Here is a 15,873-nt window from a genome sequence, read left to right on the forward strand (position 1 = left end):
TTAAAAACAGATATCCCTCAGGTCTGGCACCCCTGGTAGCCTGGCTAACTTCCTGGTAGCATGGCTAATTCTGGGAAGTTGCAGCATTTCTCTAATGCAGTTGTTTTGGCGGTTTGTCTGGATTTTCAGCATTTGCAGCATTTTCCCATTGCATGTGTTTTATGGCTTTTGTGTGTTTTTGGTCATTGCTGGACACTAATGACAAAAAAAGACTTGATGAAATTTTTGTTTCTGGGGGAAAATGTGAGTTCCACTGTTTTTTTTAAATTATTACATAAGTTTGTAGCTTCACAATGTAGTAGGCCTACCTTGGAGCTGTTTTGCACTAATGCCCTTCCTTATATTAGTAAGAACACTCCTCTGGGCTCGACTTGATAAAATAAACCTGTATTAGCATCTGTATTATTGAAACTATGTGGCTGAAAACCATGATGCAGATTAAAAGAGACGCTCTACAAAGGTTCTTTGGCAGCTTTTTAGATTTTGTTGTCCCTATGCCATTATTGTGAAATAGCAGTCGCTTCCATAGCTTATTCTTCTGCCTGCTATTGCTTGAAAAGGATAAAAGTGCCACTGTCCCGGCTCTGAATCCAAACAGAAGGTTCCACTGTGTTCTCGTCTCTCTCAGGTTTCACACCATCTATCCAGTTACACCACTTGAACAGGGGAGGAGACTTTTCTTTTTTTAATGCTTGCATATCCTCCGGGTGTCTTTCACATGATGATTCTCACACACACACACACACACACACACACACACACACACACACACACACACACACACACACACACACACACAAGTGAGCCTATTTATTGCTGCCAGCTGATTTTTGCTGGATTAGTATTTGTTTTGGTTGATTTTTAGCTGACTGAGCCGAATATGTGTCTCAAGATAAGAAAAACACAAAGATGCAAGGAAGGGGAGTGAAAGAACAGCCACACGTGTTCAGACACGCTCAAGTCAAATGGTTGTACAAGTAATACTGTCAAGTGTGCAGACTTGTTGCCCGGTGAGTACATACTTCAATACGTATGTTTAGAAGCATTTGGCTATATTGAAAATTGTACACATATAGTATACAGATACAAAACATTTAAACAACCCGAAGGTAGCTCAAAGACTTGTTTTGATGAAGTGAAGTACCATCAGTCATAAAATGTGTTATGAAGAAGAAAAAATATACCGTAAGTCGGACTAGGCTATCAGTGGTATTTACCGGTATTTAAAAATGGAGCTAACATCAGAGCAACCTTTTTTTTTTTTTTTTTTTTTAATAAAGGAGTGTCATGGCACCACTCCTAACATTAAATTCACAAGAGAAGAAGACAAAGCCAGAGGGATGGGGAAATGTTTACATCAACAGAGGCTGAAATAACTCAGATTTTATTATGTATATTGTTACAATAAAAACGTACATGTCAGATTGTTTTCAAATAAGACACTTTTCACACATGACATGACACTTGGATGCATCCAGGTGTGTAGAAATGTATCAAACAGCTGTATTTTAACACCATTGACACAGCAGCTTCAATCTCCAAGATAGACATACTTGGTGTCCTAATTAAATAACACTGCTGTCTAAAATACCACATTTCTCAATCCATACAGGTATCATATAATTATATTTGCACATTACTTACAGACACATAGTCTCCAAGGCAGAAGCATATTAAAAAGTATTGTTTAACAAAAGGCATCCGGTATGCTCTATCATTGAATTTGCATGCCTAACTGCATCACAAACTCAACTCAATGAGTGAATGACTTACATCTATCTCCTACGTATGCGAATACATGCTTGCGCGCACCTTTATCTAAACCATGACACTCGTGAAGTATTTACAGTAGGTTGTTCGCTTCCTTCGTCGCTAGTGAACAATTGCAGTTACTGAGAGACTGGGAGTGTTATAGAAGTTGAAGCTAATTGATATGTTCTAACAGTGATTTTTATTGCAAATGTTGATCCGAAATTGGAGAAGGTGCGCTGTATGTGTATGTCCTCTGAACAAATAATGACACAGAAGCATAAACCAGAAGCTGTTGTTTTGACAAATTTACACTGAATAAATAATTTTTTCTTGCTAGCTTGTTTTCCATTGCTTAATTGTCAGTTGCCTCTTGTCAAAACGATGATTTATAGTCTTCTTTTAGAAAGATATAAAAGATATTTAACATAATTAAGTTCAGCCTGTTGACCCGGACCATTTCTCATAAGGCCCCTTGGGAAAATGAATTGCTAATCCAAGCTACTAGCTAGCTAGCCTGTGAGCATCTGTCTGCTATACACATTGGGACTGTTATTATCAAAGAGAGTCTTCTTTGCTTCACTTCTTTTTACACTTGTGTACAGTTAGTGTGGGGCGCATCTGGGACATGACCTAATATTACAATACAGTACAGTATTTAGCTTATTTTTACACTTGAAACATTTTTGCTTGGACTTTGGAACAAATTAATTTGTATGGGGGATGATTTGAAATCAATACAAATAGGTGAAAAAAATGCCTCAGAAGGGATTGCATTCCACATTTTGATGCTCCACTTTATATCATTTTTATTAGCAAGGGACACAACATATGATTGGTAGAAATGTGTGTTGATCCCATGGAATGTATTGACTGTGGTTATAGTGTAATTGTTGTGCTATTTAGATTGTTGTGATGTGTTTGGTGTTTTTAAGGGGTGCGGGCATTGCTGCCTGTGTATGAAACACCCCACTTTATGTTCTTCTCCATCGCTTATTGTTGCTCCCCCTTCTTCCTGTGATCAAACCAGTGTTGATCTTTCAAAGGAACTTCTCTGGAAGTCTGTTTAAACTTTGTAGTATTCATTGGAGTGGTTTGCGAGATAAAAAGCAGCAGCACCCCGAAGCCCAAGCTCCTAACCACAGAGATAACAGAGAAGGAGCAAGCTTGGACTCATCTCGGAGTATCTTCAGGGGGAAAAAGAGAGCAAGAGAGAGTTCACCTCCGTTTGTAATCTAATCTCATCCAGATTTCTAGCTGTTTGAAGCTCTGTCAAGAGAAATAGACTTTGATCATGCGGGCTCAGTGGAATGAGATGAGAGAGGGAGAGTTTGACTTCACTGAAGAGCATTTGTCATCATGTCGTAGCCTTGTTTTTGATGCTCCTAATTGGAAGTACCAAGAGTCATTAATCACTGTGCACATATGGCTGGCTGCATTGCACATTATGAAGCTGTGTGCAAGGCTGACAAACCTAAAGATAACCTAAGATAAATAAACTGACATTGTTCATTCATTTTGAATGCATACAGTAGACTTAGTTGAAGGCCAAAACACTTCAAAGTCCTTGCTAGGAAGCCTGCAACCTCATTGGACGATGTGTTGTCTCCTTTTATTGCAATCTATTTGCCTGCTCCAAAAATGATGATGTCATCCTTGTTGCCATGGTGCACAGTGGGGCAAGCGGGAACATGACAACAGGTGGGAGGGGGGTGGTAGCGGCCAAGCAGGTGCTGTAGTGCCACGCTTAGGCTGGAGTACATGCACCCACATGTCAGTTTATAAGACACACCTAGATGGCACACTCAGGATTATGGTGTTTATCAGGGATGTAAATCCTTTTGTGATGGACGATTCGATTCGAATCTAGATACACAGGTTACGATGTGATTCAAAAATGATATATTTTGAAAACAGAACGATTCGATACAGTGTACAAATGATTGATACAATGATACAATTTTATGTAAATTTAAAATATGGGCCATTATTTTATTTAAAAAATGATATACAGTTCGCCACAGGGTGGCCGAGTGCTTAGCATGTTGGCCATACAGTCAGGAGATTGTGAAGACCTGGGTTCGAATCTCCGCTTGGACATCTCTGTGTGGAGTTTGCATGTTCTCTCCAAAAACATGCATGTTAGGTTAATTGGCGACTCTAAATTATCCATAGGTATGAATGTGAGTGTAAATGGTTGTCTACTGTATATGTGCCCTGCGATTGGCTGGTGACCAGTCCAGGGTGTACCCCACCTCTCGCCCGAAGTCACGTGGGATAGGCTCCAGCATACCAGCGACCCTGATGAGGATAAGCGGCATAGAAAATGGATGGATGAAATATACAGTTAGAAATCCCCCAGTTTTACATATGTTGTTTGATGCGAGCTGCGACATGTCCCACTTTGTTCGACGGTCCCTGAACGCACCATATAACTTTATCCCATGCTGCACAGATAGACTGCTATACTGTATTTTCCCCCTTTTTCTTTCACCTCATATTTGGTCCCAAATGCTGATACTATATGGGGATGCTTAAAGGTAACATTTGAATACATTATTGAGTGCTAATGTGAATATTTGTTTGTTGGATTTATGCATAACCTCAAGTTAATTCATGATAGCAAACTGCAACTTATAATATTCTCTCTGCAAACAAACTCCAGGCTCGTACTGGTGGATGCAAGTATTGATTAAATGCTTTTAATTTGATGTTGTTCCTGTCTTAGTTTTACACAGTACGTAATATATGATAAATTACATCGCTATAATGTGCGCATTGTTACTGTTTACATCCATTCTCGCCTGCAGTCACGATAAACTACGGTGAATGCACCAAAATCCTTTCACCGGCAGCCCAGGCTCTCGCGTTCTTTAAGAGACGGACTGTCAACCGGCTGCTAGTCTTGCGATACCCGTTGCATGTCTCTTCAATCGATTAATCTAAGGATTTATGGCTGATTCTTATTGATCCAGGAGGCTTCTACCGGTGCAACCGTATTGCTTGCTTGTCAAACCGGATATCTGGTAGCATCGGTTTATCGTTCGTAACCGTAGTGCTTATACATTGGGATGGTCAAGATAATGACACCTACTAAAAAAAAATTGCCCGTAAAATAGCAAATATGCACATAAGTTGGAATAAAGGTATTTAGTTGTATAACAATGCACAGTAATATATAGATAACGTGTCATAACATTTAGCACTGTATTGCCACTCTTTTCGTAATGCTGATCATTGGAGTCGACCTACGGTCAAATTACAGTCGAAGATAATTGGAGAGAGGCTCTTATTTCTGAAATTTGAAAACTAATTATACAGTATATCAAATCTAACCTTAATAATGATTTTGAGTGCATGAGAAAGCTCTCTTGGACCACATTAATTTATTAAGTATATTACACAACCCAGCAGCAGTGGAACCAGTGTTGTAATAGCGGTAAGGAGCCAGCATTAATAGCACTGATGTTATTGTAAAAAAATAGTACGGCAAGCGTAATGACATTTTAAGGCACATGCAGAGGTAGATAAAGCTGCTGGATGCTGACCATTCATGATACTTCAAATGCAGCTACTAACATATTGATGTTAATGCCAATGTTTTTTATTTAGGTGCTAATTAAAGTCCCAGGCGGTGGTTGGCTTTTGGAGTTGATGTGTTAGCAACAAACGCCTTGTTTGTATCCGTTTTGGAGTAGTTATGGAGCGTTTCGAGCTGGAGCAAGCTTTTTCTTAAGCTTGTATGTTTTGTTTGGGAAAATTCAGATAGATACATGTATCCAAAGCAGTGGAAAGTCCCCGAGCTGAGACTGAGCCAGTGGTACTTTTCCTTCATTCTCTCTCTTTTTTTGCTCCCACTCCCACTCACCGACTACTCTGTAACGGGGCTCCTGGACCAGGACAAGAGTGGGGGGAGAGACGAGATTCTGAGAAATAAATACACACACATACACGCAGAACCCATACGCAGCTATTTTTTTCCCCCAAAACATTCCCAGCCAGATACTTCCGGAGGTTTGTGCTTCTCTCAGCAAACTAAGTCAACAAAATTGTTACTGAGAGGCTCACTGTACTATAAATTCCCCAGTGGTTCATCTTCATAATTAGTGATGATTTGTGGTGGTGTGATGGTCAACAGTGTTCCCCACAGGAGTGCGATCTATGTGTGGTGTTAGGTTGTTTTAGTTTGTGTCACGAGAATACGTTATGTCATGTTTTTAAACAAACAGCAACATGAAGTTAGTGACTTACAGCTGTTGGTTTCATTTTGTGCTATTCACTTTTGTGCACCTTATAACAGTCAGGTCATTTAAAAAAAAAAAAAAAAAAAACATTTCTGATGTTTCCTGGGCTCCATGTAAGTGTGTGCTGTTTTTATGTAATTCTCGAAAAAACTTATTTGACAGGCAAGTCATTATGCTAATGCTCCTCCTTACTAATGACCTTCCTCTCTGTCTCAGGAGAAGCAACCTTGCGAGGGGACCCCAGACTCCAGTCCCTGTCCCTGTCTTCGTCTTCCTCTTCATCGTCTTCATCCTCCTCCTCCTCCTCGTCTTCCTCGTCCATCGCAAGCCACAGGACGGGCCCGCCTCCCATCAGCCCCACCAAGAGGAAGCTGAGCGGCGAGCAGGGGGACAGCGACATGGACGACAACGAGCATGTGGCCAAGATGAGCCGACTTTTTGCCACGCAGTTGTGAGTACACGACAACAACAAACACAACACACATGAACACATGCACTAAAAGCAGTGTATAATTGATCATACAGTAAATCTATAAAGTTGCACGAGTGTAACCTTAAAGGTCCCTTCCGTGACACTGCTTGACGTTTTGCACATGTCCAGTAAATAACGTCATTTTAGTACCATAAAGTTGAAATATTAAAGAATTATCCTAACATTAGTCCTAATAGTCCTAATATTATATAAAAAAAACCCAACAACAAATAAAGTTGTATTTTTTTTAAGTTAGAATGTTATGAGAATGAAGTCAAAAGATGATGGGAATAAAGTCATAATTATGGCAAGAACTGTACAAGAACAAAGTTGAAATAGTTGGAAAAAAACAGCAGAAATTGAAATAACAGCTGTAATTTTATGAGAGTAAAGTCAAAGTTTTAAGAGACAAATTTGAATTCTAATGAGAAAAAACAGTTTACGTGTAATATGAGGAAAAAATAGTGTCATTTTAATAGCACAGAGTTTAATATTGAAGAAAAATGTAAAAAAATTATGTTGAGGAAAAGTTATTATATTACGGGAATAAAGTCATAATATTACAAGAAGAAAATTTATGAAGATTATTGGAGAAGAAAGTTCAAATATTTGGAAAATTAAAAAAAAAAAAACAGCAAAAATGGGGAAAAAAAGAAGACTGAAGTTCATACTAATACACTTTTCCAAGTATATCACAGAGCACAGATGCAGTTTTTTTCTTGAAATCTTCTTTGCATATCTACATGTGTTGGTTTACAAAATACAAAAGTGGCCCTTGCATCCTTTCATTTTTCAGCATGTGGCCCTCGGTGGAAAAGGTTTGGACACCCCTGCTTTAGATGGTCACTGAAGTGAGGTTTTTCAGCGGTTTATCTTGTGCATATTTTTCATCGAGGGTGTTCAAATTCTAAGGTTCCACTGTAATTGGTGTTTCTTTGCTCATATTTGGAATGTTAACTTACTTGTCAGAGCTGCGTGACATGCTTCCGTAGAACTCCCCATCCTTGAAACAGAAGAAATATTACTCACATGGACACCCCCCTCCAATCATTCACTGTTCTAGAGATTCCAGAGATTCTGGAACTGTCCAGCGGGGTAGTGAAGGAGCTCTGGGAGGCCTGGGGGCAGTGGACCTGGAGCCTCTCGCTCCATTAGACTGAGTCAGTCATGGGACTCCAGCCATGGTTATTATTTATTGCAGCAATGTCAGGAAGTTGATGGCTGGAGCTGTGCTGGTTCTTAGTAAAATATCTAGCTGAGGGAAATACAGATCTCATTCGCAATTGATGGCGGTCAGCTTGTGTAAGGAAAAGTGCTCAAATGTTTCATTGCAGAAAGTAGCTCACTGCTCATGTTGTGCTACAAAGAGATTTAGTATGTTTTAGACTTCCCTATTTGTGTGTGCAGATTGTGTTACATCAGGTAAATTGCTCTGGTGGTGCCTGGGAAAAGGCTTTTTCTTCCCTCATCTTGTGACCGTGCTCACATAACAAAGGATTAGTTTGTGCAACTTGACATTTGTGCACAGTCATCGTGTCCCCCCCATAGATGGCCGTAGACTAGTATGAGACTTAACGTTCTACTTTTCGCAGACACACTTTGGAACTATATTCCATTGTCTACATGTGTTTAACTTCATAACCAAGTACAATAAGGCTTATTGTTGTATCAGCCTTCAGGCAGTGTTGCAATGTGCTTGTCTTTTTTTTTTTTTCCACATAAAATGTCATTTCTTACATGATAACATAGCATGCTTTTCTTTGATTTGCTTTATTTTCAGTCTTTCAACTGGACGTTACCTTCAAGGCATTGTGCACTTCTAAAAAACACATTAGCTGCACACAGTCGTTAGAATTAAGGGTCCGTCATGCACTCATGTTCAGATGTGCAGGGATGTTATCTGACACCTGCTGAGTTGTCTTTGCTTTTGTCTGCAAAGACTGCTACTCATGTTTTGTGTGTAGTGCCTTATTGTCTGTGCGCTTATTATCCAGCCAATTTTTGTCCACGCACGACGTCTACATTTGTCAAGTGCTTTTCATCTATCACAATGGGAAAATGTTCAGCCCATTTGTGAACATCCGCACCAGCTATTGAAACATTCCAAAAATTCCCTGTTATTTGCACTATTCCACATTTTCTGTTACAATATTCACATTGAAAAGTAAATGGCAACATGTACAAGTTTTTTTTTTTTTGTATTTTTCAACTGACCCCGACCATTCCAATATCAAAACATTCAGCTTCGCCTGTCACGATAACAAATTTAGCTGGTCGATAATTGTACTACAAATTATCGTTGATAATCGATTTCTATCAAACAGTTTTTTAGACTATTTTTTCATTGTCATGAGATGTGTACTTCACATTTGAACCACTAGATGGTACTCAAGTGTAGTGTACGGTGTACCTGTGTGAGGTTTTGACACAGTCCTTGACACAGAAGTTGCTTGTATGTATGTTTGTGCAGTGTAGCCAGCGACACTGTTTGCAGTTTTTGTTTTGCACCGTTTTGTTTATATTTGCAGACCAAAAACCTCAGTAATCGTTGACTGTCGAGGCACCTGCATCAGTATTTATTTATTTATTTATTTATTTATTTATTTATTTATTTTCCCAGTTGAGAAAACTGTGTTTGTCGATCGTCTGTGTTCATGCGCTCACCGTGTTCATTCTGTTTAAAACCGAAATGTTCCCACACTGTGGCTGTCTGCTGTGGCATTTGCCTCAGAAACCATTGCTTCTGCAACTTCTTCATGTTAGCGTATGCTGCCTCATGAAGCTAAAAGCTAAACCCTCTACTCCACTCACAAGTAGCCCCGCCTCCACAAAGAGGCTGAATGACTTGAGGGCCCACTCCCTCTGTTCATTCCACTATAGATCCAATGCACACAGACAGATGCAGAGTGAACCCTCTTGACATCCAGCCTGTGTGATATATATATATATATTTTGTGTTATCATTGGGGGGTCTTGGTCTCAAAGAGGTTGGTGACCACTGCTCTAATTAATGATGATGATGATGATGATTAAGATGATCCATGCACAGTTGGAACTGCAGTCACGGTGTTTCACCTTTGCGTTTCACAGCAACTGAACTTTGTGCTTTCAGATCTTGTTGGTTTTATTTTGAAGTGATTACGTTTATGATGACACTTTTCCAGATTTGCTGGAAATGTGAATTTCTCTTGGAGATAAATAAAATATCTATCTATGTATTTATCTAAATATCTACCTATCTATCTATCTCCACATTTTCCCACCCAGAAATTTCCCATGGAAAAGAATAGAGAATATCCCTCAAGCCAATTTAACCTCCCTATATTTTAAAAAAGGCCACTTTTTCCACATAATTTCCTGTACACATTTTCATCATAAATTGCATTCTGTAGTTAAAACCGTATTTCCTACTTTAATAACTTTTTTAATGCACATACAGTCACCCTGAAAATTCAGCTACCATTTGAGCATGGGTGCAAACAGACACCTGACACCTCCACTTGTAGGGGGGCGGGGCTTCCAAAGGTCCAGACCTATCCTTTTGTTTTCCAATCCAAACAAGCCAGTGTCAGGATTGGGGGAGTCAGACTTTGGCGGTGAGAGAACAAAGCGAAGTGTCTGAACAAACTCCAGCTGCTTGTACAGACGCACTAATCATACGTCACTGCTTTGTGCCGCTTCTTTTCTTGTATGTTGAAGTGTTTTAGTGGTGACCGTGTTTTTATCCAGCGTGCATGAACGTGTCCTGCATGTGCCTGCTTGTTTCTAGTCATCCGCATGTCGTGGCTGTGCATCTACTCCAAACAGGAGAAGGAGGAGGGGAGCCTTGAACAAAGAAGCCTTATCCCGTCCACTGGAGCCTGCGGGCTGGAAGCTTGCTAGTGCCTGCCCTCCTGGCTGCCACTCAGCAGTTGTAAAGCCTCCAGTGCAAAAGTCTCTGTTGCTCCTTTCAAAATAAGAGAGGAGGACACACTCCTCATTGGCCTTTAAGTGCAGTTCCATATTTGTGTTGTGATACAGTATTTAAGCAAATCCTGATGTCGGTCATGCTCTGACAATTTAGCTTCAGAAGTTTAGCTGAGATCAAAGCTGGTGAAGAGTGTATTCATGTGCGTTTGTGTAACATATTGTTTTCTTGTTGGGGTTCCCATATCCGATGTGTCCCAGCTTTGATAACAAAGGATGTTCTGCAGTCTTCTTACTCCTGGAATCACGCAGTTGGCAAGCACATGTTTGATTCTTATAGTGCAGCTGCAAGTCTGAGTGGTGTCGGGAATGGTGCAAAGCCTTCCTCTGCTAATTCAAATTTAGCACACTTTTATCCTACGTATAAAGTTGAGAGGAAGCATCACGTCATTTAGTGCAACAGATGGATACATTTTTAACTTCCGCTGCTAAAGCATGGACAGTATTTTATTATTTTTTTTACAGTCTGGATGAGCAGTGAGACTGACTTTCTGTGTATGTGTATATCTATACACAGTATTTCTATTTTGTGGCTTTGCATAGAGCCCCGTGTTGGCCTGGTTGTAACCTGTGGTTCAGCCTTCATCCGCCCCCTCAACTTTTTCTCCCTTCTTTTCTCTACACACTGATTCTTCCCAGATGTTTCCTGTGTGTGTCATTCCCTCTCCTGTCTCCATGGATCTCTCTGAGGATATCAACATCTGCCCACATTGGAGATTTATTGGGAGGGCTTTCCTGAAGAAGTGTTTTTCCCCCTGCTGTAGTTTTTAGTTTGAAACACCAACAAGTCAACCAAAATGCAGGGTGAAAAGGCTACAAATGTTAAAACTGCAGAGGATTTAAGGATGCACACTCAATTGACAAAGGTTGGGACACTACGAGGAGTGAAAATAGACATTAATGCTTCCTGTGCAGCTATAGCTGCTTCCACTTTTTTAAACTTTTCCAGTTTTTGACAGTGAGGTTAGAAGTCATGGATTTTGGACCTGAGGGAGGTCTTCTTTCCAGTTGAATGTTTGATGGGTTTGAGTTGGCTGCTGGAACATGGCTGGATGGGAGCCAAGCCCAGCACAATTGATTTGGCTATTAACTATTCAGAATTAGGTGGTGTGTCCCCAGAATTGTAACCTTTTTGTCTTTTGTCCTTTGATAGTTGTGTTGTACATTACAGTGGATCCCTGCACATTTGCGATTCAGCATTGGAGACCCCACAAATTCGCTGATTTTTTTTTTTTCTTCTTCAAAAAATTATTTTTTCCCTCCAAAAATAGTGATTTATTTTCTCATTCACCCTAAATCTGTAATAATACAGGTGAAATGTACAGCATACATATACCAGCCCACAGTATTTTACATGGTTATGTCTTCATGCTTCACTGATCATGCTTTTTTTGCCTAGCTTTGCTATGTTGCACTTTATTCAGCAGTGAATCTTATAAATAACTTTCTCTGATGCTGATAAATCGTTCTGTTCATGCATCATCTTACGTTATCATTCATTAGTGGTGAGTACCTACGCATTTCATACTGTAAGTGTGAGGCATATTTAGGGCTTAAACGCGGATTGTGATGCAAGCGAACAATAGGGGACGAGCCGTGCGTCAAAAATAGACATTTTTATGGGCGTCTCAATTACTTGCGTTTTTTTGCGCCATCCATTGGTAAGTCTGTGAAAAGCGGGGATCTACTGTATCCCAGAATGAACCAGAGACTGTCATTCATGGTTCTTTGTGCACATTCAATGCACATAGAACACTTCAGCTACCAGTTCATATCTACGAACATCAGAGTACCTCTCAAATCTCATCTGTAGACCTCAGGACACCAATGTGAATAAAAGACTGATTGTGTGTCTCTTGGATGCAAATCAAACACAATAAAGCCGCTAAATTTGCAAGACTAGGGTCTAAGTACAAGTCATTCATAGCACGATGACAGTCCTTAGGGTTGATGTGAAGACAGGCTGCTTTAAAGAGCTGTACTTAATGACAGACACAGAGTGCTGTGATGTCGTACAGTAGTAATATAGTACCGTATGGGGGGGTTGGACTCTGGATTTAGAATGAAGGGATCCTCCTGTGAGCGCTCACCACAGCCGCCACCACTAATACCGGCCTACGCATAAAGCCGGAGTCTTGTAAAATAGAATCAAATGGACGTCTGCTCTCTATTTGGCTGTCATGTGATCAGTCACATGGTTCTCATTTTCACAACAAGTCAAGCGAAGCTAAGCTGACGCAAAATGTACATAAATAAAAGAAGTTGAATTGTCCAAGCAGCTGGCACAAGACAAGAGCAGGTGGCCTGCCCCCGCTCGCTCTGTGACCCCAACGAAAATTAAAAGGTGAGCAAGGGGAGACAAAAGGCGGTGGATGGGTTTGCGGCTGCCCAATGGCACGGAATCAAGTCCAGGGTTTTGTTGGCAGGTATGGTGGGGGATTTGACGGATGTGCCACTGGCTGAATGATTGGTTCTGTCCTCTGGCTGGCTCCTGCATCGGGGGCCCCTCTGGTGTGGCGCTAACTCTACGCTTGGTCGTGGTTGATGTTGGGAACAACCCAAGCGCCCAGGTGGTGGGCAGGGGGCGATATGGGTCGCCTCCACAGTCACAAATGTCATTGCGTAATTTGCATAATAACAAAATGCTGTGTTCTTTAACATTAACACACTTTTTTTTTTTTAAAGAGTACAGAAATCCTTCGTTTATTGTGGTTAATTGGTTCCAGACCCGACCGTGGTAAGTGAATTGCTCCGAAGTAGGATTGCATATTTATAAATGGAATATTTTTGTAGTTAGAGCATAGGAAAAAATGTTTACAACCTTCTAAATCCGGTTTTGAACATTAGAGCCCTGTAGACACCCCTATATTCACCTTTATGCTTCTATTACCCACTATAGTAGACACAGTAACAAAATAAAACATTGAAGACATAAGTAAGACTCGTGTGTGTTGCTGTAAATGTGTTTCAGTGCTAGGGGAACTGAGTGGCGGGTGGACAGGAAGTGACATTGTTGTTTCGGAGTTGAGTTTTAGTTTGGCGTGCGTTGCGGCCCCACCAGTAGCCTGTGTTTTTATTAAGGAATTTTATTAAGGATTATTGTAAGTCTGGTGCTTGTGTGTCTCACCAAACATTACAGTAACATTACTGGCACCTAGTGACTACATGTCATCACACGGTCTTTGAATGCATCGTCTGAATGCCTTACAATTGTATTTTAGTTCACTTTGCCATTTTTATGCCTGAAAATGGTTAATTTCGGTAAAAAATACATATATTTTGCTTATTGACTAATCGTAGGCCGTTTTCAACCATGAAAGAGCATGATTTATTAATATAGTTTGGAAAAACCGTGATTGAGTGAAGCCACGAAATTCAGACCCCGAAGTGGTGAGGGATTACTGTATCCCAAGGGGGTCTGATTACTCGTCAACTACAGTATATAGCGACAATGTTTCTAAGTTGGCAACACCGATCCCTCTTGCTACATCTTCTTATTCTCTGGCATAGCTGGTATGTGTGGAGGTGTTAACAGGCGTTACACAGACAGTCCCATTATAATGACTTTATGAGTCAGGGCAAGCGGATAGTGGCAAATCCCTTTGTAGTGGTGTCAATTTATTTGTGGTGGGCCGCCGTATGATGGGGGGGTGGGGGGTTGGGCTGGCTGCGATATATTGACAAAAGTTATAGTCCTCCATTTTTAGCCTATTTTACTTTTAGCCGTCCACATGCAAGTTCTGATTTATCGCGACGATTCCCTTTTTTATGTGATGCACTTTAGACTCCAGCGCAAGAAAACAGGAACCCATTGTCATACTTGAGTGTGTCTGGGGGGGTTTACAGGAGCGCTGCCAAATCTCTCAGGAAGTTTGCAGCAGACGGTGAAAGAAAAAGGAAGACAACGCAAAAGAGAGCCCCTTTTTGCTTGTGTAAGCTTTGGGCACAAACGAAGGAAACAAGTCTTTCTTGTAGTAGAAGCCCGGACCATTCAGCCCCCCCCCCCCCCCCCCCCCCCCCCCCGGCCTTCCTCTACTCCATCCCACGCCTCCTTTGCTATTCCTTACGCTGTATTGTGTATTTATTTGTACTTTCATGCTGTTGTGGAGTCCAGATGCTTGAGCCAGCAGTCAGGTTGCTTGGTCACATGCTCCTACAAGCGTCAAAAAAACAGCCCTTGCGTTTCACGATGCTGCCCATTGAGTGGCATTCACAGCGTTGACATAATGACTGCTCGTGAACAAAGAAGGATTTGAATGTTCTAGTTTGTCAACACATTTAGACGAGGCTTCGTTTGGTCGCAGCTGTATCCGTGTAGCGGGGAAATGGCGAGCCCTCGCTCCCTTCGCTGGGCCTCAAATTGTAGGAGGGAAGTGGAGCTGCAGGAAGGGTGGAATACACAACATTTGACTCGGTGAACAACATAATTGCTACCTGTTAAGCTGCAAGTGTGCACAGCGTAACCACCAACTCTCTTCCCAGGAAACCTCACGGCGACTATCGCAGCTCCCCCTCCTCCAAAGACCACAGCCGCAGCCCCATCGAGCGCGTGGTGTTGCCCGGCGCTCTGGGCGTCCACGCCAACCACCTGTACAGCCACGCCCACCACCATCATCACCATCACCACCAGCAGCAGCATCACCACCACCACCACCACCTGGCCAGTTTAGCCGCCATGGACCAGCCGCTGGCGCTCACCAAGAGCAGCATGGCGGAGTCAGCGGCGCGAAGCACAACAGCAGCTCCGCCCGCCATCCCGCACGCGGTTGCGGAGCGCCAGCAGGTGATGATCGATGATCGTGATGATGATTACTTTTGGGGTTGCGATCGTGTGGACGGAAACATGAAAGTGTGGGTCGTGTTGTTTCAGAATCGTCCGTCTGTGATCACGTGCGCCCCCGCTAACAACCGCAACTGCAACTTGTCTCACTGCCCGCTGTCTCACAACGGCTGCTCCAGCCTGGCTAACAACTACAGGAGAGTCCACAGTAAGTACACACACACACACACACACACACACACACACACACAAAGCTAACGATATTGTTATCGCCTACTCGATTAGCAGCAATAGCATTCATCCAATATGACACATGCATAACATACCCTGTAGAAAACTACAGCAGCCTGCTATTCATTTTATTACTGTACTGCAATTATTTTACATCAATTGCATATTATTATTATTATTGTTATATATGATATTATCTTTAAACATTGCTTTTTTGTAGTGATGTGCGATACCACATCAAATTCAGCATAGGTATAGGTATCGTATGTAAATAGAAATAATCTGTTCCAGGGTCAAACAGTCGCCATCATTACACCATTTTAATAGGCAGTAAACGCCTCGCATGTCTCAACCTTTTCACAAGCTGAGTTGCCGCAGTCTGCCGAGATTATGGTGGGTATTCTTCTTGTTTAGGCCGATAAAAATTGCAA

General features: G+C 41.5%; 1 protein-coding gene across 3 annotated transcripts in view; it reads left to right on the forward strand.

Annotated features, from left to right (window-relative positions):
• vgll4b (vestigial-like family member 4b) overlaps positions 1-15,873 on the forward strand; it is a 34,852-nt gene that overhangs the window by 15,952 nt on the left and 3,027 nt on the right. For all 3 annotated transcript variants that reach the window (XM_054783617.1, XM_054783618.1, XM_054783616.1), the window contains 3 exons: positions 6,210-6,444; positions 14,914-15,214; positions 15,302-15,419. In XM_054783617.1, the coding sequence (XP_054639592.1) occupies positions 6,210-6,444; positions 14,914-15,214; positions 15,302-15,419 (654 nt within the window). The remainder of the gene's footprint in view (positions 1-6,209; positions 6,445-14,913; positions 15,215-15,301; positions 15,420-15,873) is intronic.

The sequence above is a fragment of the Dunckerocampus dactyliophorus genome, chromosome 8, assembly GCF_027744805.1.
Source record: "Dunckerocampus dactyliophorus isolate RoL2022-P2 chromosome 8, RoL_Ddac_1.1, whole genome shotgun sequence".
NCBI lineage: Eukaryota > Metazoa > Chordata > Actinopteri > Syngnathiformes > Syngnathidae > Dunckerocampus > Dunckerocampus dactyliophorus.